Below are 18166 nucleotides of genomic sequence, written 5' to 3' on the forward strand. Positions count from 1 at the left end.
AGAGAAAGGAGACATGCCTTTATTTTAACAGGAGGCATGGAGAGTATGGTGTGGAGTTCTCATTAGGTTTGGCTGAAGCCTTGGGAATTATATTCAGGTGACTTTGATTTTGTGACGAGGTCATCTTTGAGGGCTAGAGTTGAGTAAGGGACAATTCTTTTTACAAAGATTTTATTTATTTGTTCATGAGACAGAGAGAGGTAGAGGCAGAAGTAGGCTCCCCATGTAGGAGGGAGCCCAATGTGGGACTTGATCCCAGGACCCAAGCCAAAGGCAGACGCTTAACTGACTGAGCCACCCAGGTACCCCTAAGGGAAAATTTTTAAATAGCCATGGTAAAGAGTGGAACTGCAACCCCACATCTCTAAATACACTGTATAACCAAGAACTGAGGCTCTTCTGAGTAAGTGATGTTTAAAGCCTACTAGTTAGCTCTGGAATATAATTTTGGGGGATCCTAATTCCACAGTGAATCTTGTATCTTTCATTCAAAACTGTATCTGCTCTCTACTTGTTGAGCCTTTGATTCCAAGTAATTCTGGCTAAGAGTTCCCTTTATGTTGTTTCCAGCTCTTTTCTGAAACAAGAGGCTCTTTTCCTCATGAAGAAACATGAATGCATCTTAGAACTAAGATATGCACTTACCCATGCTTTTGTATAAGGCTATAATGCCATCTGGTGATCATACAAAGAAGAAAAGTCAAACTTTATCACTGAGTAATTATTTATTGAGGATCTGTTTAGTGGCTTATCAGCAAAAAGACACATTGGAAACCAAACTTGATACAACACTTCAGTCTTCAAATGCCTGTTTCATGAAGGACACAGTACAAGGGTAGGGATTCAATGACCAATTGCCAGCTCTTGAGGATCGTAGTCTGATGGTGAATGGACAAGCAGTCTGGCCTCAATGTGGGCCTGGCTGCAAGTAGAGATGAAGCAAGAGTTCTATACTGGTATGGGGTACTTGGGAGTGGGTGAGGTGTGCACCAGGGATGGTAAAGAATGAGGCTACAAAGCAAGAATTTCTGCTAAGGCTTTGAAAGGTCTAAGTGACAAGCTTGGTACAGCTATGTTATATAAGACTTTTAACACCAGGAAAGAGTTTGGATTTGAGCTGATAATGAAGACCTTTTACAGTTTTGCACAGGAGACATATTGAGGACATATATTCTGATACCATACAATCACTAAGCAGATGATAATACTTTCTAATTATTATCATAATTTTGAGGGCAAAGTACCATTATTCCTGTTTTACGTAAGAGATTAAGAAGCTTGCAGGTGATGCAGCTGAATAGTGACACAGAGCTTTTGAGCATTACATGATACTTTCTTCACCAGGGCTGTAGTCTCAGAATCTCTGGACAGTCCACCACCTACTTATTTTTTAACAGATTTAATGCCCTGAAACCAGGTCATTCCTATACTTTAAGCTATTTAAAAATAGAGAACTGTTGGGGCGCCTGGGTGGCACAGCGGTTAAGCATCTGCCTTCGGCTCAGGGCGTGATCCTGGCGTTATGGGATCGAGCCCCACATCAGGCTCCTCTGCTATGAGCCTGCTTCTTCCTCTCCCACTCCCCCTGCTTGTGTTCCCTCTCTCGCTGGCTGTCTCTATCTCTGTCAAATAAATAAATAAAATCTTTAAAAAAAAAAAATAGAGAACTGTTAACCAATGGCTCTTTTAGCAGTGGCATGGGGGGAAGGCAGTCAAGAGGGGGTTTAAGAAGGAATTTTTGAATAAGTAATATATAATAAAATTCAAAGAACAGAAATTCTCCCCAAGTTGGGTTCCCCTATATAAAGGCAACCCACTTACCAATCATTTTTTGTGTATTCTAAGGATTTTCTATAAAGAAACACTTTGTATGTGTATATGGTTGTGGTTTACTAAAGATGGCCTCAAATTCTTTGCCACTCTTCTCAGAGTGGAATCAATTTCTACTCCATCTGCATCTGGAAGGGGCCTATAAATGGCTTTGACCAATAGAATGCAGAAGTGACTTTTTTTTTCATAAGAGACAAAATTTTAAGATCTTTTTTCATCCACTTGGAACCCAGTTGCCATGTGAGAACCCCAACCACTATGAAAAGGCCACATCAAAAGAACCAAAGCACTTCAAGTCTACAGCTCCAGCTGAATGAAGCCTCCAAACGTCTAGAGCTCCAGCCAAGTCCATGTAGAACACAACCACCCAGCTGAGCCCTATCAACCCGAAGAATTTTAATAACTGTTTGAACCACTAAGTTTTAAGGTGCTTTGTTATGTACTGATACACTCATAAATGAAGACTTATTTACTTTTTTTTAATACTTTAATCTCTACACCCAGCGTGGGGCTTAAACTCAGGAGCCTGAAATCGAGTTGCATGCTCTACTGATGGAGCCAGCCAGGTGCCCCTCCATACAGAATTTTAAAAATCTAATCACATAATTCATTCCTTTTAAGTACTCCTCATTTTGTTTTTTTAACTCAGAAGGCAAAGGTACTAGACTACATGATTAAAGGAAAAACCATGCTTTCTTATTGTACTCTCTAAATTTAATTCAGAGTCTATCTCTGGACTTCCTTTTATCTGTCCTAATCACTGAGTAACCTACTCAGGTGCCGGTATCAACATTGTACTCTTTTTGAAACGTTTTAACATCTGATAGGTCTAGTTATCCTTTATGGTTCTAATTTTTCACAATATTATGGTTATTCTTATTTTTCCATATAAATGTTACAATCAATTTGTGTAGTTACAAAAATAATCCTGTTATTTTTATAAACTTAGAGTTTTCTTTAGGAGATCGATCTTTATGTTGAAATTTCTTGGACATGGTATGATTTACCATTAAGGCCTCATTTGTGTCTGTCAGTATTTTAATGTTTTCTTCATCTGTAACTTCTGTACATCTACTTAACTATTCCTATCTTTATTTTCCTTCCAATTTGTCTGCAAACCTATTACTTGTTACTTCAATGAACCACTTTCAATTGATACCTATAAACATATTTCCAAGTAAACTTACCATCTGAGTGATTTTTACTTCTTTCCCAATTTTTTTTTAAAGATTTTATATATTTATTTGACAGATAGACAGCAAGAGAGGGAACACAAGCAGGGGGAGGGGGAGTGGGAGAGAGAGAAGCAGGCTAGGGCTCGATCCCAGGACTCTAGATCACGACCTGAGCTGAAGGCAGATGCCTAACAACTGAGCCACCCAAGCGCCCCTCCCCATTTTTTTCCCTAATTACCTCTGATAGTAACTCTGAACAAAGCTTTCTTTTTTTTTTTTAAATAGGATCATTTCTAAGGTATCCTCATTACACATCACAGAGCCTTTTGGAGTAAGACACTTTTAACAGGTTACGAAATGTTGCCACTCAGCAATTTTAGCAAATGCTGTTTTAGCATGTAGGGAGATTGTTCTTGATATATTGTTGAAATAATCTCAGAATGACTTTTCTGTATTGTATTAGGTAAGTTTGTTTATAATATGTATCTATAAAGCCTTTATGCCCCTAATTTAGCAGTTGTACTACTATATATGTAAAACTAAAATGGGAACCCTACGCTGCCCCATCCTTTAATAAAGTAAATCTTTGGAGCACCTCGTTGGATCAGTCGGTTGAGTGTCCGACTCTTGATTTTCACTCAGGTCATGAGATGGAGCCCAGCATCAGACTCTGTAGGGGCCTGGAGGCTGCGTAAGATTCTCTCTATCCCCCTCCCCCACCCCCAGCATCCTCATTCTCTTAAAAAAAAAAAAAAAGGCAAATCTTTGAGGAATTTTTTTCATGTCTCAAAATTCTTATTCTGACCCTCATTGAACCCATAGTTTAGTACGGCTAGCACTGAGTAATTTTAATAAAATGTGACAAATACTATCTTAGGGCAAGCCTGGGTGTGGGAATGTGTTACCCACTGATGCCTTCCAGAGGGACATTTTAAAAAAACCTGAGATTCATAGGTGATATGACAGGAAGAATGAAATAGATGAGTGCTAAAAGCAAGGCTAATAACGAGTTTTCTGTATATGTCCTTTTTATTCTAAGAGCAAAAGGAAGCCTCCTCAGACTTCAGCAATAGTGGCCAAGACGTTGATAGCCAGAAAGAAGGTATTTGGCGTTTGGAATCGTTTTAAGAAATGAGAAAAAAACTGGCACTTCAGTAGTTCATAAAAGATGTTAATCCTTAGTCTGAATGAGTTTGATGACTGAAGAAGGCAAGCAATTATTTATTAGAATTAGTTGGAAAACCTGGGGGCACCATACTTAAAAGTTCCAAATCAAACACTAACTTTGGAGCTAGATTAATGAACACCACCGTAGTTCCTGGACCCACTGCGTGACCTTGGGCAGTACCTTGTAGGCCTGTGGAGAGGATTAAGATATGTAGAATGAGTTTACCAATTCTGGCACATCATCAACAGGCAGAAAATGTTGTCAGTGCTGTAGAGCGCCACATGTCCTGCAGTATATTTACAGGAATATCCTAAAATGACAAAACCATAGATTCAAAGGTTATTTATTTTTATACAGCCCCAGAGTAAACATGTTAAAATTATCCATTTAAGTCATAAATTATAAAACATACGTTTTAATCTGGTACCTACTAGTCAGCGCAGTGACCGCTAGTTAGGGAGATTTTCTAGTTATAATTTATACACAAAGCTGTTTCAACAAACTTTAACTATAAAGACATAGATTACCAAAAAAAAAGTAACAAAAGGCCACACATATATTTTAAACGGTCGTCTCAAATTGGAACAACACATCTTCCGCAAATCCATTATTTTCATTCAACACTTTCTGAAGTTAAATTTAGTTTTAAATAGTTGCGCACTAGGTTACATCTTTAGAGTCCAAGAGCAAATGCTTTGGAAATCAGACACCTTTGTTTTCATGATTTTTTTTTTTTGTTTCAAACAGTTAAAGAACAAAACCAGCGCTGCTGATACCCTCAGTTACTGTGGTAATCTTGAAAAGCAGCATATGCCAATGGCATTACTCTATTTTGGATACATTTTGATACACAGATATTAATATGTACCAGCTGAAGATCTTTAGTCAGCTGTCAGCCACTTTGAGGGTGCTTGGCTGTAAACCTTGAGAAGCTGGTGAATAATACCTTCCAAAGGACCCTTACAGGCATATGCATCTGACTATCTAGCTCTGCGGAGAGCCATGGTGCAAAGACACATGGCAATGGGTATTCAGACACTCAGGCGAGGTGGCTTCTCTGCAGAAGGGCTGTCTGAGCTAAGGTATCAAAGGAGACAAAGTGGAGAAGGAAGATGGAACCAGAAAGGGAACAGCATGTGCAGAGATCATTAGCAAAAGGCTTATCAAGGACTGAAAGAAACCAGTGTGGCCAGAAGGGAATATGAAGGTGGTAAAGATGAGGAGGTGAGAGGGGTAAGGGTTAGACTGTGTAAGGCCTGATAGGCCATGTTAAAGTAAGCAGGGATTCTGTCTTATCCATCACTCACCCCCCAATGTCTAGCAGAGTTCTATATAAAAAGGCTATAAACCCATGAAAAGGGTGAATTAAATGACAGTCTTCTGATTAAGATGTGTAATTAGAATAGGTCATTGTCTTCCTCTAACTCAGCCCTGGAGATTACACAAACAAGAAGTTAGAGATCTGATATAATTAAATATGAAGAGTCCTTGGAGGAACTGATCATGATTGGGTCCCACTACAGAGGGGTAAGAAATGGAAGGCTAGCGGAGAAAAGGGCAGAGCCCCTTGAGATTAGGGGTAGTAGAGGCTGGGACAGAACTTTTCTGTTCTGCCTTTTCCCCTCCTTCTCATCGCCTCACATCTTTCACTGGCAGGGTGGCCAGCATACTGCCCCTGGAGTTCTCCTCCAGAGTATTACAACTGAGGAGAACGAAAGGAAGTTCCACTAGTTGCTACTCTGGGGGAAGCCCAGATTCTTACACAGAGGCTTTATGCCTTGAGGGCATCTCCACCCTCCAACCCACTCCTACACTGGAGCCCGGGCTTGGCTCCTCCCTTCTACAAGCTGCTGATAAAAAGTTCCATCCTCCACGGTGAGCTCACAGGGTAAAAAGAATCAACTATAGCATCCCCTATGAAAGAGAACAAGGTCAACCATTATTCTAGATGAGAGAAGAAACAACTATAGAATAAAAGGGGTTGAATATTAAAAATGGAACGTTTATAAAATATGGGGGACAGTGAAGGATCCTGGTTACACAGTTCATTGTTCTACCACCAGACAGGGCCTAGAAGTAACAGCACCTCAGTATCAAGAGCATATCTAGTGCCCAGATCTTGTTCCTTAATGCCATTCACCAGTAAAGGAACCAGGGGCCCTGGACGAATGTTTGACACTGATTCAGGAAAGATACAAGATGAGTATGGAGCATCTTAATAGTGCCATAAAGCGAGAAGCGCTTAAAAACCAAAACCCCACAATGATGGAGGCATACTGAAGGGATACAGTAGCCAAACAAAGAGCTCCCAAAGGCCAAAGCTGGAACACTGAACAAAATAAAGTATTATTGGACTACTTCCCAAAGTATAACAGAAATACCCACGGGCTCATAGTGGCATAAATAAACTGAATGAGAGAGCAATTTATTTCTTAAGAATTCCAAGTAGCCTCTGTAGATACTCCACCTTCAAAGAGAGCACAACTCCTGTCTATTTAAGTTTGTGTTGCACGTAGTGATTTCATTCCAAAGCACACAGAATTGGGTCGGGGGAGTAACTCTGCAGTGGAGAAATTTGGCAAGACAAACCCCAGCCAGCTGATCAAGGTTAACAACAACAGTAATAAGTCATCTTGATACAAAAAGAGAATGGAAATCTACCTCTATGGTCTTCCTCTCAAAAATCCCTTAAGCCCAGCTTAATCATGAGAAAAACTCAATTCTAATTGAGGGACTTTCTACAAAATACCCGACTCAAATTCAAGGTCATCAAAAACAAGCAAGTCTAAGAAGCTGTCCTAGCTAAAGGGAATCTAAGGAGGGGTGCCTGGCTGGCTCAGTTGGTAAAGCATGTGACACTTAATCTCAGGGTTTTAAGTTCGAACCCCACACTGGGTATAGAGGTTACTGCAGAAAAAAATCTCGAAAATAATAATAAATAAAAAAAAATCTTATAAAGGAACCCAAAGAGATATAACTAAATGTAATATCCTCAATGGGATCTTGGAACAGACAAAGGACGCAAGGTAAAAACTAAGGAAATGTGACTAAAGTATGGACCTAGGTAACAGTAACGTATCCATATTAGCCCACTAATTGTGATAAATGAACTATACTAATGTAAAATGTTATCAGAGGAAACTGGGTGTAGGGTACGTGAGAATTCTTTGTACTTTGTACTATCTTCAGAACTTTTCTGTAAATCTACAATAATTCTAAAATAAAATAAATTTCAAGGTCCATTTATCAGCCTTTCTGAGGTAGTAGTTAAGTCACCCTTAACAAGTAGTACAGGATGTTCTCGTACTCCAAAGGGCCTTTACTGGAGAACAGGGAGGGCCAAATAACAGGCTTCTTTGAGCCAGGACTTAGGATACTAAACTGACAAATATATGACATAGCAAGCTGGCTTATTGTTTCTAAATGGCAATAAAGAGAAAGAATTGCTAAGCAGACATTCTAAGTATTACAGTTGATTTGTTAATTCAGTGAAATTGTTTTCCAAGAGAATATTGACAGGTCCATTAACTGGAGCTGTTCATAAAGCCCTAATTAGGCAACAAGATTCAAGGAGCCATTGTCACTCTTTTAAGTACTTAATTAGTTGCTCTTACGGGATTGTTTTCTTTTGTGTGAATTCCTAGGCAGTGATCCACCTTTCTGTGTCCCTTTGGGGCCTGCACAATTTATTTCTCTGGGGTTTTATTTTCCTGATTACAATTTGAGACATGATCTACAATTTTAATGCAAAAGTCCACTGATAGCAGTTTCAACCCTGAAGGAAAGGAATTAAATTACAGATAGGTACCAGGGATGGTCTACTCAATACTTTGGTCTCCCTACCCACCCAGCTTTAGTTTTTCCTTAGTATGGCATAGGACTGAGCCTTGAAACTTGGGTGGGACAACGAAGAGGGTCACTGTGTCTAACTGCTACCTATAACAGGAGGTGGTAGCTTGGGGTTAAATAGTTACTTTGAAATATTTTACTTCATCTTCTACCTCATCTTCTTTTATTTCCTCACCAGGAAAAAAAAAATCAAGTCAACAGGGAGTAGTAGGTGACTAATTAACTTCACTTATCAACTAGGAAATCCCATTACATTAATGTGCATGATTAAGCCACTGAAATCTCCTGGGGTATTGAATACAGGTGTAGACATCAGTGAATCATCCTTCTTCAAGTAGCAACAAAGAGGCATCCTCCCTGCGCCTGGGTAGCCTTAACAGTGGTCAGGAAGGCAATCTGTGTGCTCAGAGAAGCTTACCATCCCAGATTTTGAACCCTGACTTCATGACAAAGTTTTCCTCCTTCCTTAGGGACCATTTCTATTTCACTACCCAGGGCTGAAGCCGTGATCAGGCTCTGCTGGAAATGAAGACTGCCCTTCTTTCTTAGAACCTCTCCTTCGGGTATACATTAAAAATGGAAGAGAACCACTATGACAAAAGTAAGCGGTGCAAAAAGTACACACGACAAACTCCAAACACAAGAAATGAGGACTATTCTAGTCTGGAGAATTTACTAAGGTCATCTTAGTCCTCTAAAAGAGGTACAGTTTAAGGCTGAATGGTAAAGACCTGCTGTAAGGCAAAGGTATTGATAACGTGGAATTTTTCAGAGACATGTTGGTACTGGCCCTGAACCTGTCACTAATGAGCTGTCAATTCTCAAGGACTGAATTTCATTTTCTAGAACAGGGTTGGGCAAACTCTAGCTCACAGGCCAATTTTAGCCTGCCAATCTGTTTTGAAAAGCCCTCAAGCATAGAATAATTGGGGGAAAATTTTTAATTGTAACACTGAAAACTACAAAATTCCAATTTCAGTGTTGATTAATAAAGTTTTATTGGAACACATCAATTCTCATTTGTTGAAATATTATGTCTACAGATGCTTTCATACTGCAAGTGAAGAATTGAGTAGTTACAAGAGACTCTGTGGTGCACAAGGCTAAAATATTATCTGGCCTTTTACACCAAGTTTGCCAACCCCTGCTCTAGAACAGCAGTGTATAATAAAACTTTCCATATCGGTGGAAATGTTCTAAGCTGTCCAATATGGTAGTCACTAAATACTGAGATGGAAAATCAGAGTTAATTTTTGTCAGTTGAAATAGTCTCATGTACTGTACAGCACAGCTCTAGAAAACGAGGCCTTAGTTTAAGCCTTGGACTTTAGATCAAGTATCTGCTAATATTCTCATACTCTATATAATTTTTTAGAACTCTTAAGTTTTTCTACCTGTAAAGAAAACCTCAGTTTTTAAAAAAATTTTCTTCCTTTCCTTTGAAGTAAGCTTTACAAACAACGTGGGGCTTGAACTCAGGACCCTGAGATCAAGAGCCACGTGCTCTTAAAAAAAAAAAAAAAAGTCGCATGCTCTATGGATTGAGCTAGCCAGGAACCCCAAGAAAACTTTACTTTATACTTTTCCTTTACTCTCACACTACTACCATATTCTCACCATTTCTGACACCAGATGTGTGTGGGTTTTTCCCCACACCAAGCAAATCTTTGTCACCAGCGGGTGTCCTCCAGTTTCACTCAATACACCTGGAGTATCATATCCCACAGGTTAAGGGTACAGTTCAACAAGACTGCCCCTCCCTCATGTCAGATGCCAATCACAAGTCCAGATTGTTACCTGTGCTTCTGACCAGCCTCTGATATAAATCAGAGGTTCTCACAAACACCCCTTAAGTTTGATTAATTTGCTAGAGTAGTCTCGGAATTCAGGAAAATGGTTTCCTTACTGTTTATCAGTTTATTTTATTTATGTGTCAGAGAGAGAGAGGAAAAGCACAAGCCGGGTGAGCAGCACGCAGAGGGAGAAGCTGAGCGAGGAGCCCGATGCAGGAATCAATCCCAGGACCCTGGGATCGTGACCTGAGTCAAAGGTAGATGCTTAACGGACTGAGCCACCCAGGTGTCCCTACCAGTTTATTTTAAAAGGATATGAGAAAGGCTACAGATAAACATCCAGATGGGAGATGCACAGGGCAAGGCTATGTGGAAAGGGTCGCCAAGCTTCCACCCTTCTCTGGCTGCACTACTCTCCCAGCCCTTCTAAGTGTTCACCAACCTATAAGTTCTCTTAAACCCCACACTACTGGGATTTTTCTGGAGGCTTCACCATATGCGAATGATTTAACGCCATTTCCGGCGCCTTTCCCCTTTCTGAAGAATGCAGGTGGGGCTGAAACGTCCAAGCTGCTAATCATTCCTTGGCCTTTCTGGTGACCAGCCTCATTAGAACAAGACATTCCAATCACCCAGGAAATTCCTGGATTTAGGAGCTCAGTATCAGGAACCAGAGTCAAATACCAAATATTACAACAAAAGATGCTCTTAGTGTTCTTATCACTTAGGAAATTTTAAGAGTTTTGGGAACTCTGTGCCAAGAATGGGAGCAGAGGCCAATATATATTTTTTCTATTATTTCACACCACCCATCTGAGCTGAAACAAGTTAATAAGAACCTGCAGGACAAAAGGGATTATACACATTACCTATCCTGATGTCACATAGGGCTGTCAGACATCTGAGGTCCTGATGGAGGCAGATTTCTCACTCAGGTAAAGGCATCTAGGATTCAAAGAGGAAAGGAATGACAAGCTATCCATAAGACAGGGTCCTTTCCTCAAAGAAAAAAAAACCCGAAAACAAAAAACCTGTTTGCACCCAGACTAGGAGCAACTCCACAGGAGGAGTTACTCCACTCTCAGAGGTGCAAAACGCTGCCCAAGAGTACTCAGCCACAACACCAAAACAGTGCTTGGAGCCAGACCTCAATAAAGGCAGCATTTGCTCTTCCAACAGTGTAACACCACCCAAGGCATCACACTAGCCTGGACAGCTGACAACTGCTGGGTGATTCCCAAAACAGCTTTTTGTGTTTCAGATACGCAGACACCCCAAGCAGAAGATATGAATACAGGTATCCTCATGAATTCAGTGTTGACTGCAAACCAGGAGCCTGGAAGCACTGATGGCAGACTTTGCTGCCAAGCCCTTTAAACAAATAGGAAACAGGAACTCCTTCCCCATGCCTTCAGTCATTTTGTTCAACATTCAGGGAACTCCTGCTATGTGCCAGGCACTATGACTGGGATCTAGCAGTGAACACGCGAGATACACCATCCTTTTTATCCTGGACTTTACAGTCTCCTTTTACATTCCTCAGATGGAATGATAGAGATAATCTCAGAGATCCTACACGCCCTCAGACCATAACCACCAAAATCCCACTTAGCATTTCACTGCTCAGAGGCCAAATTTGTTGGGGGGCAAATATAGGTGATTTTACCTCCCAATTGCTTCCTGATGGATACCAACAAGGAAACACGCCTGCCGCACGGGAGGTAGTCACTGTTGGAATGAACAGGGACATTTACCTGAGAATGTCATACAGACCGTTCACCAGCCACTACTCTCTTCAGGAGGGCCAAGGATGTCCTACTTTCAAGTCATCCTAAAAAAGAAAAATATTATACACAACTAATGAATCATCGAGCCTTACATCGGAAACCGGGGATGTACTGTATGGTGACTAACATAATATAATAAAAAATCATTAAAAAAAAAAAATAAATAAAATAAAATAAAATGAAAAAATAAAAAATAAAAAATAAAAATATTTCACCATTCAACACCCTCCTGAAGCTGCTTTTCTGTAGAAACAGAAATAATGCTGTTTATGATTTACCCTATTTTCAATATCCTCCAGAATTATTTTATTTCCCATTGTCTTTTTCTTGCCTATAATTACCATTAAAGCTGACCATTCCCCCAAATCCTCTAGATATCACTACTCCTAAGACACCATATGTAAAAGGCTATTCACAATGAACATCTGAGGTATCCACACAAAGCACTCAACATTTAGCTAAGTGAACCCTTTTTAGGGAAAGCCAATGGATACAACAAAGCTAGCTTTTATAAATAACTCCCCTACCTCCTAACATCCTCACCAGTTCCTCCTCTAGAATCTAGATGTCTCTTTTCACAGAAGCAGCAACTAAGTCAGCCCTATTGGACAATCTCCAGCATCACCCTGAGTGATAAGTGTTTGACTAGAACTGAGAAGCATCTCTTCTCAGAAAATTAGCAATCCAAAATAAAATCACTATAAAAAGGGACCCAGTATTTACTGCTCCAAAGGGGCAACAACTCTGCTCACTCCTGAAACTCAGTAAGAAACCAACAAAAATATTGTGTCAGCCTAAAGCAGAAATTAGTATGGTTGTAGCTAGGCCTACTGCCTCGAGCCTCTCAATCTATTGGCATTTTTACATTTTATTAAAGAGCTAGAGAAGAATGCCCACAATTTTAAAGCAAATTCACATCAACATTTCCCTAATCAGGCATTCCTATAGGTAACTGCATCTAGAAACCCCCTACAAAGGGATTAGTATGACTAGCTTTGTATGGTGCAGGAGTGGGGCCAGGCAGTTTGATTTCAGTGACAAATTGCAAAAATCCCACTGACTTTTTTCCCTGTACAAACCTCCTTCGGAGCACTTGGTAGGCACTCAAAAAATAAAAAGGTGACTTTCTCCCTCTACTTCTACATTCCTCATGGCTTGATTACCTTTGTTCTGTTTCCAAGATATGACTCAAGTAACTTCATACTAGCCAAACCTGTTGAACGAGAACCACTCAAAAAGATCTGGATTTTTAGGTTTCTCCCTGCAAAGTCATGCCCTTACAGATTTAACCTTAACGAATAAACAATTATGCTGGCATCCTGGTATAGTTAACAACAGAGTTGGCATGAACCAGGCCCAGAATGCCAACCAGCTATCGGCTGCTGTTCTCCCAGCAGTGTAACACTTGCCTAGGTACATGGCAACCTAGGCAGCTGCCTACAGCTGGGGCCGAAGGCAGGGTGATGAAGTTGCACTCACCTGGGGCTGCCTCTGTCCAAAGCCCACGGCTGTCCTCTCTGCAATCAAAGCACTCCAGGTTAGAGTCAGCCAACAGTAGTGAACACTTATGTGAAGTTCAAGACCTCTGCCCACAAACCCCATAATTCATTTGATTCATAGAAATAGACAATAAAACAAAAAGCTTTTCCTTGGTTATATTTCTTGGTTAGCTTTATTTTCTCACGTCATTTGTTACCCATGTGCCACAGCAACTCAACAGGAGCATTTTTTAAAACATTTTTTTAAAGTAATTCTCACCCAGCATGGGGCTCGTATTTACAAGCCCCCACGCCCCCCGCCCCAGATCAAGAGCTGCATGCTCTAGTGACTGAGCCAGCCAGGGGCCCCTCAACAGCAGCATATTAATGGTCTAGTCAACAAGTAGAAGGAAGCTTGGCTCTATCACTTAACAACTAAGTAACAGTGAACAAGTAACTTAACCTCTCTGTACCTCTCAGTCTTATTTGTAAAATGGGAATGTTATCAATAGTACTCTGTACATAATCTGGTTGTTAGACCTAAAAAGAATACATATTAAGACCAAGGATATCTGGTATAGAGTATGTGGTCAATAAACACTTGCGGTTATCAAGAGCTACATTCCAGGCAAGGAGATGATGAGTAGGGGGAATAGAAGGAGAAAAGCTACCTTGGGAGAGCAATGGGCAGTGAAAATCTGAAAGGCTGGTTAAAACTAGATTGGAGAGGATGTGGATTAGGAGACCTTTTGAAGAACAATAACTGCAGTACTTTAGAAAAACAGGATGTGATAATGGATATGAAAGAAACTGGAAACAAGCTGCCATTCCTGCCAACGACCTCAATTTTTGATTGAAAGCAGTAACCAAAATGTTTGCAAGAACGTTAACGTTAATAAACATTCCTACCCATTCACCATTGTAATTTACCTTACTTACATAAGATTAGGGTATCTAAGACAATACATTTTTCCAGCCATGCTCTAATTTCACTCTTAAGCAACACCAAACAATTGAGAGAAAAAGTAAAATAGAGAGGGCTCATTGTTCAGATCTAGAAATGAATCTTAAAACAGCCTGCCCCTTTTACGGGCTTGGGTTGAACGACCTCACCGAGCTCCACCCGGACACGTGCTCATCACAAATCTTCCCCAGTCCCTGGCCCTGGCGCCAGGCGCCTGGGAAGTGAGGCTCGCTCAGACCAGATCTAGGTGACTCTCCAGGGACAAGAGGGAAGGTAGAAAACAGAGGACGACTCTAGGGCTACACTCTCCCAGCTACTCTTCAAGATGCCCTCCAAACCCGGGGTCATGATGGAACGAACGCCAATTTCGTCCCGTGCCTCGGAAGAAGCCTCCCCACAGCTATCTCTCGTCCCGAACTAGTAAACCTCCAAGGCTTCTCCCCACTTGGCCCTTAACTCACCCGCACGTGTCTGGAGCTCGGCCGTGGTACTCCCGCCGGAGCAGAGGCCGCAGGGGAAAGGACAGCCCGCAGCCGAGGGGAGCCCCGCCCCGGGGCGGATACTGAGCGGGCCTTCAGTGGGCGGGGCCCGGAAGCCCCGCCCAGGAAAGTCCGGGTTAGAAAAATGCAGGAGCCGTGGCAGAGGTGAGCGTACTCCTCAGAGAAGCTAGCACCTCACGCTAGAAAGGGTAGACTCTGCACGAGGGCTACACTTATTTGACTCCCGTCCGTTTGTTACTTACGGATGGGAGGGGGCGTTGGGTTTGGACGTGCTGAAGACTAAACTTGGTGTGTCCTAAGGGGGCCCGTGCTTCCTCCCTGCCCGCACGCAGCGCCCGCCGGGAGGCGGTTCCTCGCACGTGTGGCGCCTTTGGGTTCCTGCAGGCGCAGCTCACGCCTTTTTCCACCTCCCGCTCAGATCTTCTCTCACACTTTTTTCCGGTAGGGTTCTTCCTCGGCTGATGGCTCGCCCACCCACACAGGTCACCTTAGTTTTCGGGCTCTCTCCAGAAGATTTTCGGGCAGATTATGCCTGGCACTCCTCCAGCCCAGCCCTATGGGGCAGCATCCCTGGTGCTCTGCAGTGGGATCCGTAGCTCAGTTGCAGTCGCTGAAGAATACTGGCTTTCTCTGCCAGAGTTGCCTTGCATCGTGGCACAGTCAGCCAAAGAGGCCACATCTTGAGTTTAGACAGATTGCCCACCAGGTTATCAGTATTTCTTTTGAACACTAAACTTCTCCCATTAGCTGGAGTCAGTAAAATTCTGTCCTGCTGAACAGTTGGTTAAGCTGGAGCCCCGCTCTTTCCTAGCCCCCACGGCGGCCTATCTGTTCTGCTTATCTATTGCACCTGGCGCCTTTGCCAGACAAGCCCCTAGGAATCAGCCACTGCCCTTGGCATCTGCCAACATGTTTTATTATCTTCCCTCAGCTGTTCTAATGAAAGAAAACGTGCTTCCCGTGCACCCCAATCCTCACAGACCTCTGCTGAGAAAGGCCAGAGTGCAAAATTGATTACAGCTAGAAAGAGACACTATGCTCTAAGGCCAGAGAGAGACAGGAGAAGTGGTAAGCACAAATCATCCAGTTTTGATGGCGTTGGACACAGGCTCTGGTTGGTAAAAGGCTTACATAAATACAGTAATTAAAAAAGTCACGTGAACAGTGCTGAGCTGGTAGGCAGGAGCTCTGCTTTGCAGTTAAATAGAAATGTGGCTGAAGACTGCTGCCATAATCAATGCCTGCATCGGGCTGTCACAGTGTGTTCATAAAGGAGGGTTATGAGAGCTATAAAACCCTGCAGATTGGGTGGGTAATTGTCCTGTGGAGCTCTGCTAAAGGAGAAATTGCATTGACATCTCATATATTTTGCTTTCTTTTCTTCTAAAGACACAAAATGGAGAAGGAGAGCTACCGTGAGGATTCATGAAAAGGAGAGATGAGGTTTGTGTGAATATGTGCATGTGTGCTTTCAGAGACGAGACAGGAAGTAAATGAGGCTAGAGAAATACAGGGCCTTTGGGGAGAGAAGGACCAATGACAGAGTGACTACTGGATTCACAGATTAGTCAGATAGGAGGCAGGATTTGTGTGGAACAAAGGCCAGCCATTATGCATAAGGCTGAGGGGTAGGCCACGTTGTCCTGTCATTGACAATGTAGTCAGTCACCTTTTTCAGCTATAAGGCATTCAGTGTCCTGAGGAGGAAAACCTAGATTATAATTTCTGCATTTCCTAGTTAAAAAATTCTTCATAGTCAGCCTTCTTAGCCTCTAACCTTTTAAATTCTGAATTCATTTTGGTGAGTTGATTGATGTGGTCTTTTTACCTGTAATAGCAGCTACTTTTCTACTGTGTTTCTTATTCTTTTTTTTTTCCTTCCACATTTTTATTTAATGTTTCTTATTCTTGCAAAGGCAACGTTGTTAGGAATAATAACAAAAAAGAAAAAGGAAAGTTTCTAGGGAAAAAAAAAATGCAGCCAGATGAAAGACAAAGGATTAGGGTAGGTCCATTAGCTCTGAGTTTCACCTCATAATCGGATCTGGCCCTAAGGGACACTAGGTCCCCAAACTTCTTGCATGCCTTTCCCTTTCTCCTGCATCTATACTCTCCTTGCTTACCTTCTTGAAGCCTTTTGCCCTTGAGGCTAATCCCTTTCCTCTCCTCCCTGGACAGGAACCACGAGTAGAGAAATGTTCAATCATATATTCAGTCAGTCAACCAGCATTTACTGAGCATCTACCATTTGCCAGACCCTGTTCAGGTGCTGCAGATAAAGTCAGAGCAAGACAGATCTCTCTCCTAAAGCTTACAATCTAGTGGGGGAAAAAGACAAATAGTATATGTATCCTTGGGCAGATGTCAGAGGACAGCTAACCCAGCTGGGGGAGTCAGGGAGAGTACTAGAGATGGCAGCATTCCCTCTGGATGATCCTAAGAGCTTAGAGTTGAAGAGGGATCCCTCCTTCAACCCTGTAGTCGACTCCTCTTGCTGCTGCTCTGTAATAGCTATTCAGATTAGAGTGGGACCCTGTAGTTGTCCTTGTTATTTCTCAAAAGCATAATTGATTGGCAAGGACATACAGAAATTGGAATCCTCATACGCTTCTGGTGGGAATGTAAAGTGGTGCAACTGCTTTGAAAAACAGTCTGGCAGTTCTTTTTTTTTTTTTTTTAAGATTTTATTTATTTATTTGAAAGAGAGAAAGACAGGGAACACAAGCAGGGAGAGTGGGAGAGGAAGAAGCAGGCTTCCCACTGAGCAGGGAGCCCAGTGTGGGGCTCGATCCCACCACCCCCGGATCATGATCTGAGCCAAAGGCTGATGCTTAACGACTGAGCTACCCAGACACCCCAAGTCTGGCAGTTCTTCAAATGATTGAACATAGAGTTACTTATGATTCAGCAATTCCACTCCTAGGTATATACCCAAGAAAATAAAAAGGTATGTCCAAAAACTTGTACACAGATTTTCATAGCAGCGTTATTGATAATAGATAAAAGGTTGAAATAACCCAAATGTCCATTAACTGACAAATGGATAAATAAAATGTGGGATATCCATACAGTGGAATATTATTTGGTCATAAAAAGGAATGAAGTACTAATTCATGCTGCAACATGAATGAACCTTGAAAATGTTACATTAAAGAAGCCAGACCATATATTGTTTAATTCCATTTATACAAAAGTCCAGAATAAGAAAATCTAAAAAAAAAAAAAAAAGAAAATCTATAGAGACAGAAAATAGATTAAGGGCTGCTGAGGTCTGAAGAGGAGGGGGTGAAAGATCCAGGTTCTAGGTTTCTTTTTTCTTTCTTTCTTTCTTTCTTTCTTTCTTTCTTTCTTTCTTTCTTTCTTTCTTTCTTTCTTTCTTTCTTTTTTTTAAGGATTTTACTTATTTATTCGACAGAGATAGAGGCAGCCAGCAAGAGAGGGAACACAAGCAGGGGGAGTGGGAGAGGAAGAAGCAGGCTCACAGCGGAGGAGCCTGATGTGGGGCTTGATCCCACAACGCCGGGATCACGCCCTGAGCCGACGGCAGACGCTTAACCGCTGTGTCACCCAGGCGCCCCCTAGGTTTCTTTTTGAGGTGATGTTGAACTATTCTAAAATTGTG

The 18166-nt window shown here is 41.8% G+C and overlaps 2 protein-coding genes and 1 non-coding gene across 3 annotated transcripts in view; 1 reads left to right on the forward strand and 2 right to left on the reverse strand.

Moving 5' to 3' along the window:
- The window catches only part of MATR3 (matrin 3), a 44914-nt gene extending 30301 nt beyond the window's left edge, over positions 1-14613 (reverse strand). The window contains exons 1-5 of the mRNA XM_045794568.2: positions 14506-14613; positions 13082-13119; positions 11570-11646; positions 10685-10760; positions 4399-4483 (exon numbers count right to left, since the gene is read on the reverse strand). The gene's annotated coding sequence lies outside the window, so the exon portion shown is untranslated. The remainder of the gene's footprint in view (positions 1-4398; positions 4484-10684; positions 10761-11569; positions 11647-13081; positions 13120-14505) is intronic.
- On the reverse strand, positions 10846-11046 carry LOC123790628 (small nucleolar RNA SNORA74). The gene has a single exon (XR_006779153.1). It is a non-coding gene; the product is annotated as a small nucleolar RNA SNORA74 (small nucleolar RNA).
- A 33-nt stretch (positions 14614-14646) lies between the features above and the next one.
- The window catches only part of SIL1 (SIL1 nucleotide exchange factor), a 249518-nt gene continuing 245998 nt past the window's right edge, over positions 14647-18166 (forward strand). The window contains exons 1-2 of the mRNA XM_045794580.2: positions 14647-14688; positions 15934-15987. Of these exons, the coding sequence (XP_045650536.1) occupies positions 15983-15987 (5 nt within the window). The 5' untranslated portion in view covers positions 14647-14688; positions 15934-15982. The remainder of the gene's footprint in view (positions 14689-15933; positions 15988-18166) is intronic.

The sequence above is a fragment of the Ursus americanus genome, chromosome 5 (assembly GCF_024610735.1).
Source record: "Ursus americanus isolate L20-20 chromosome 5, mUrsAme1.1.p, whole genome shotgun sequence".
In the NCBI taxonomy this organism is placed as follows: Eukaryota; Metazoa; Chordata; class Mammalia; order Carnivora; family Ursidae; genus Ursus; species Ursus americanus.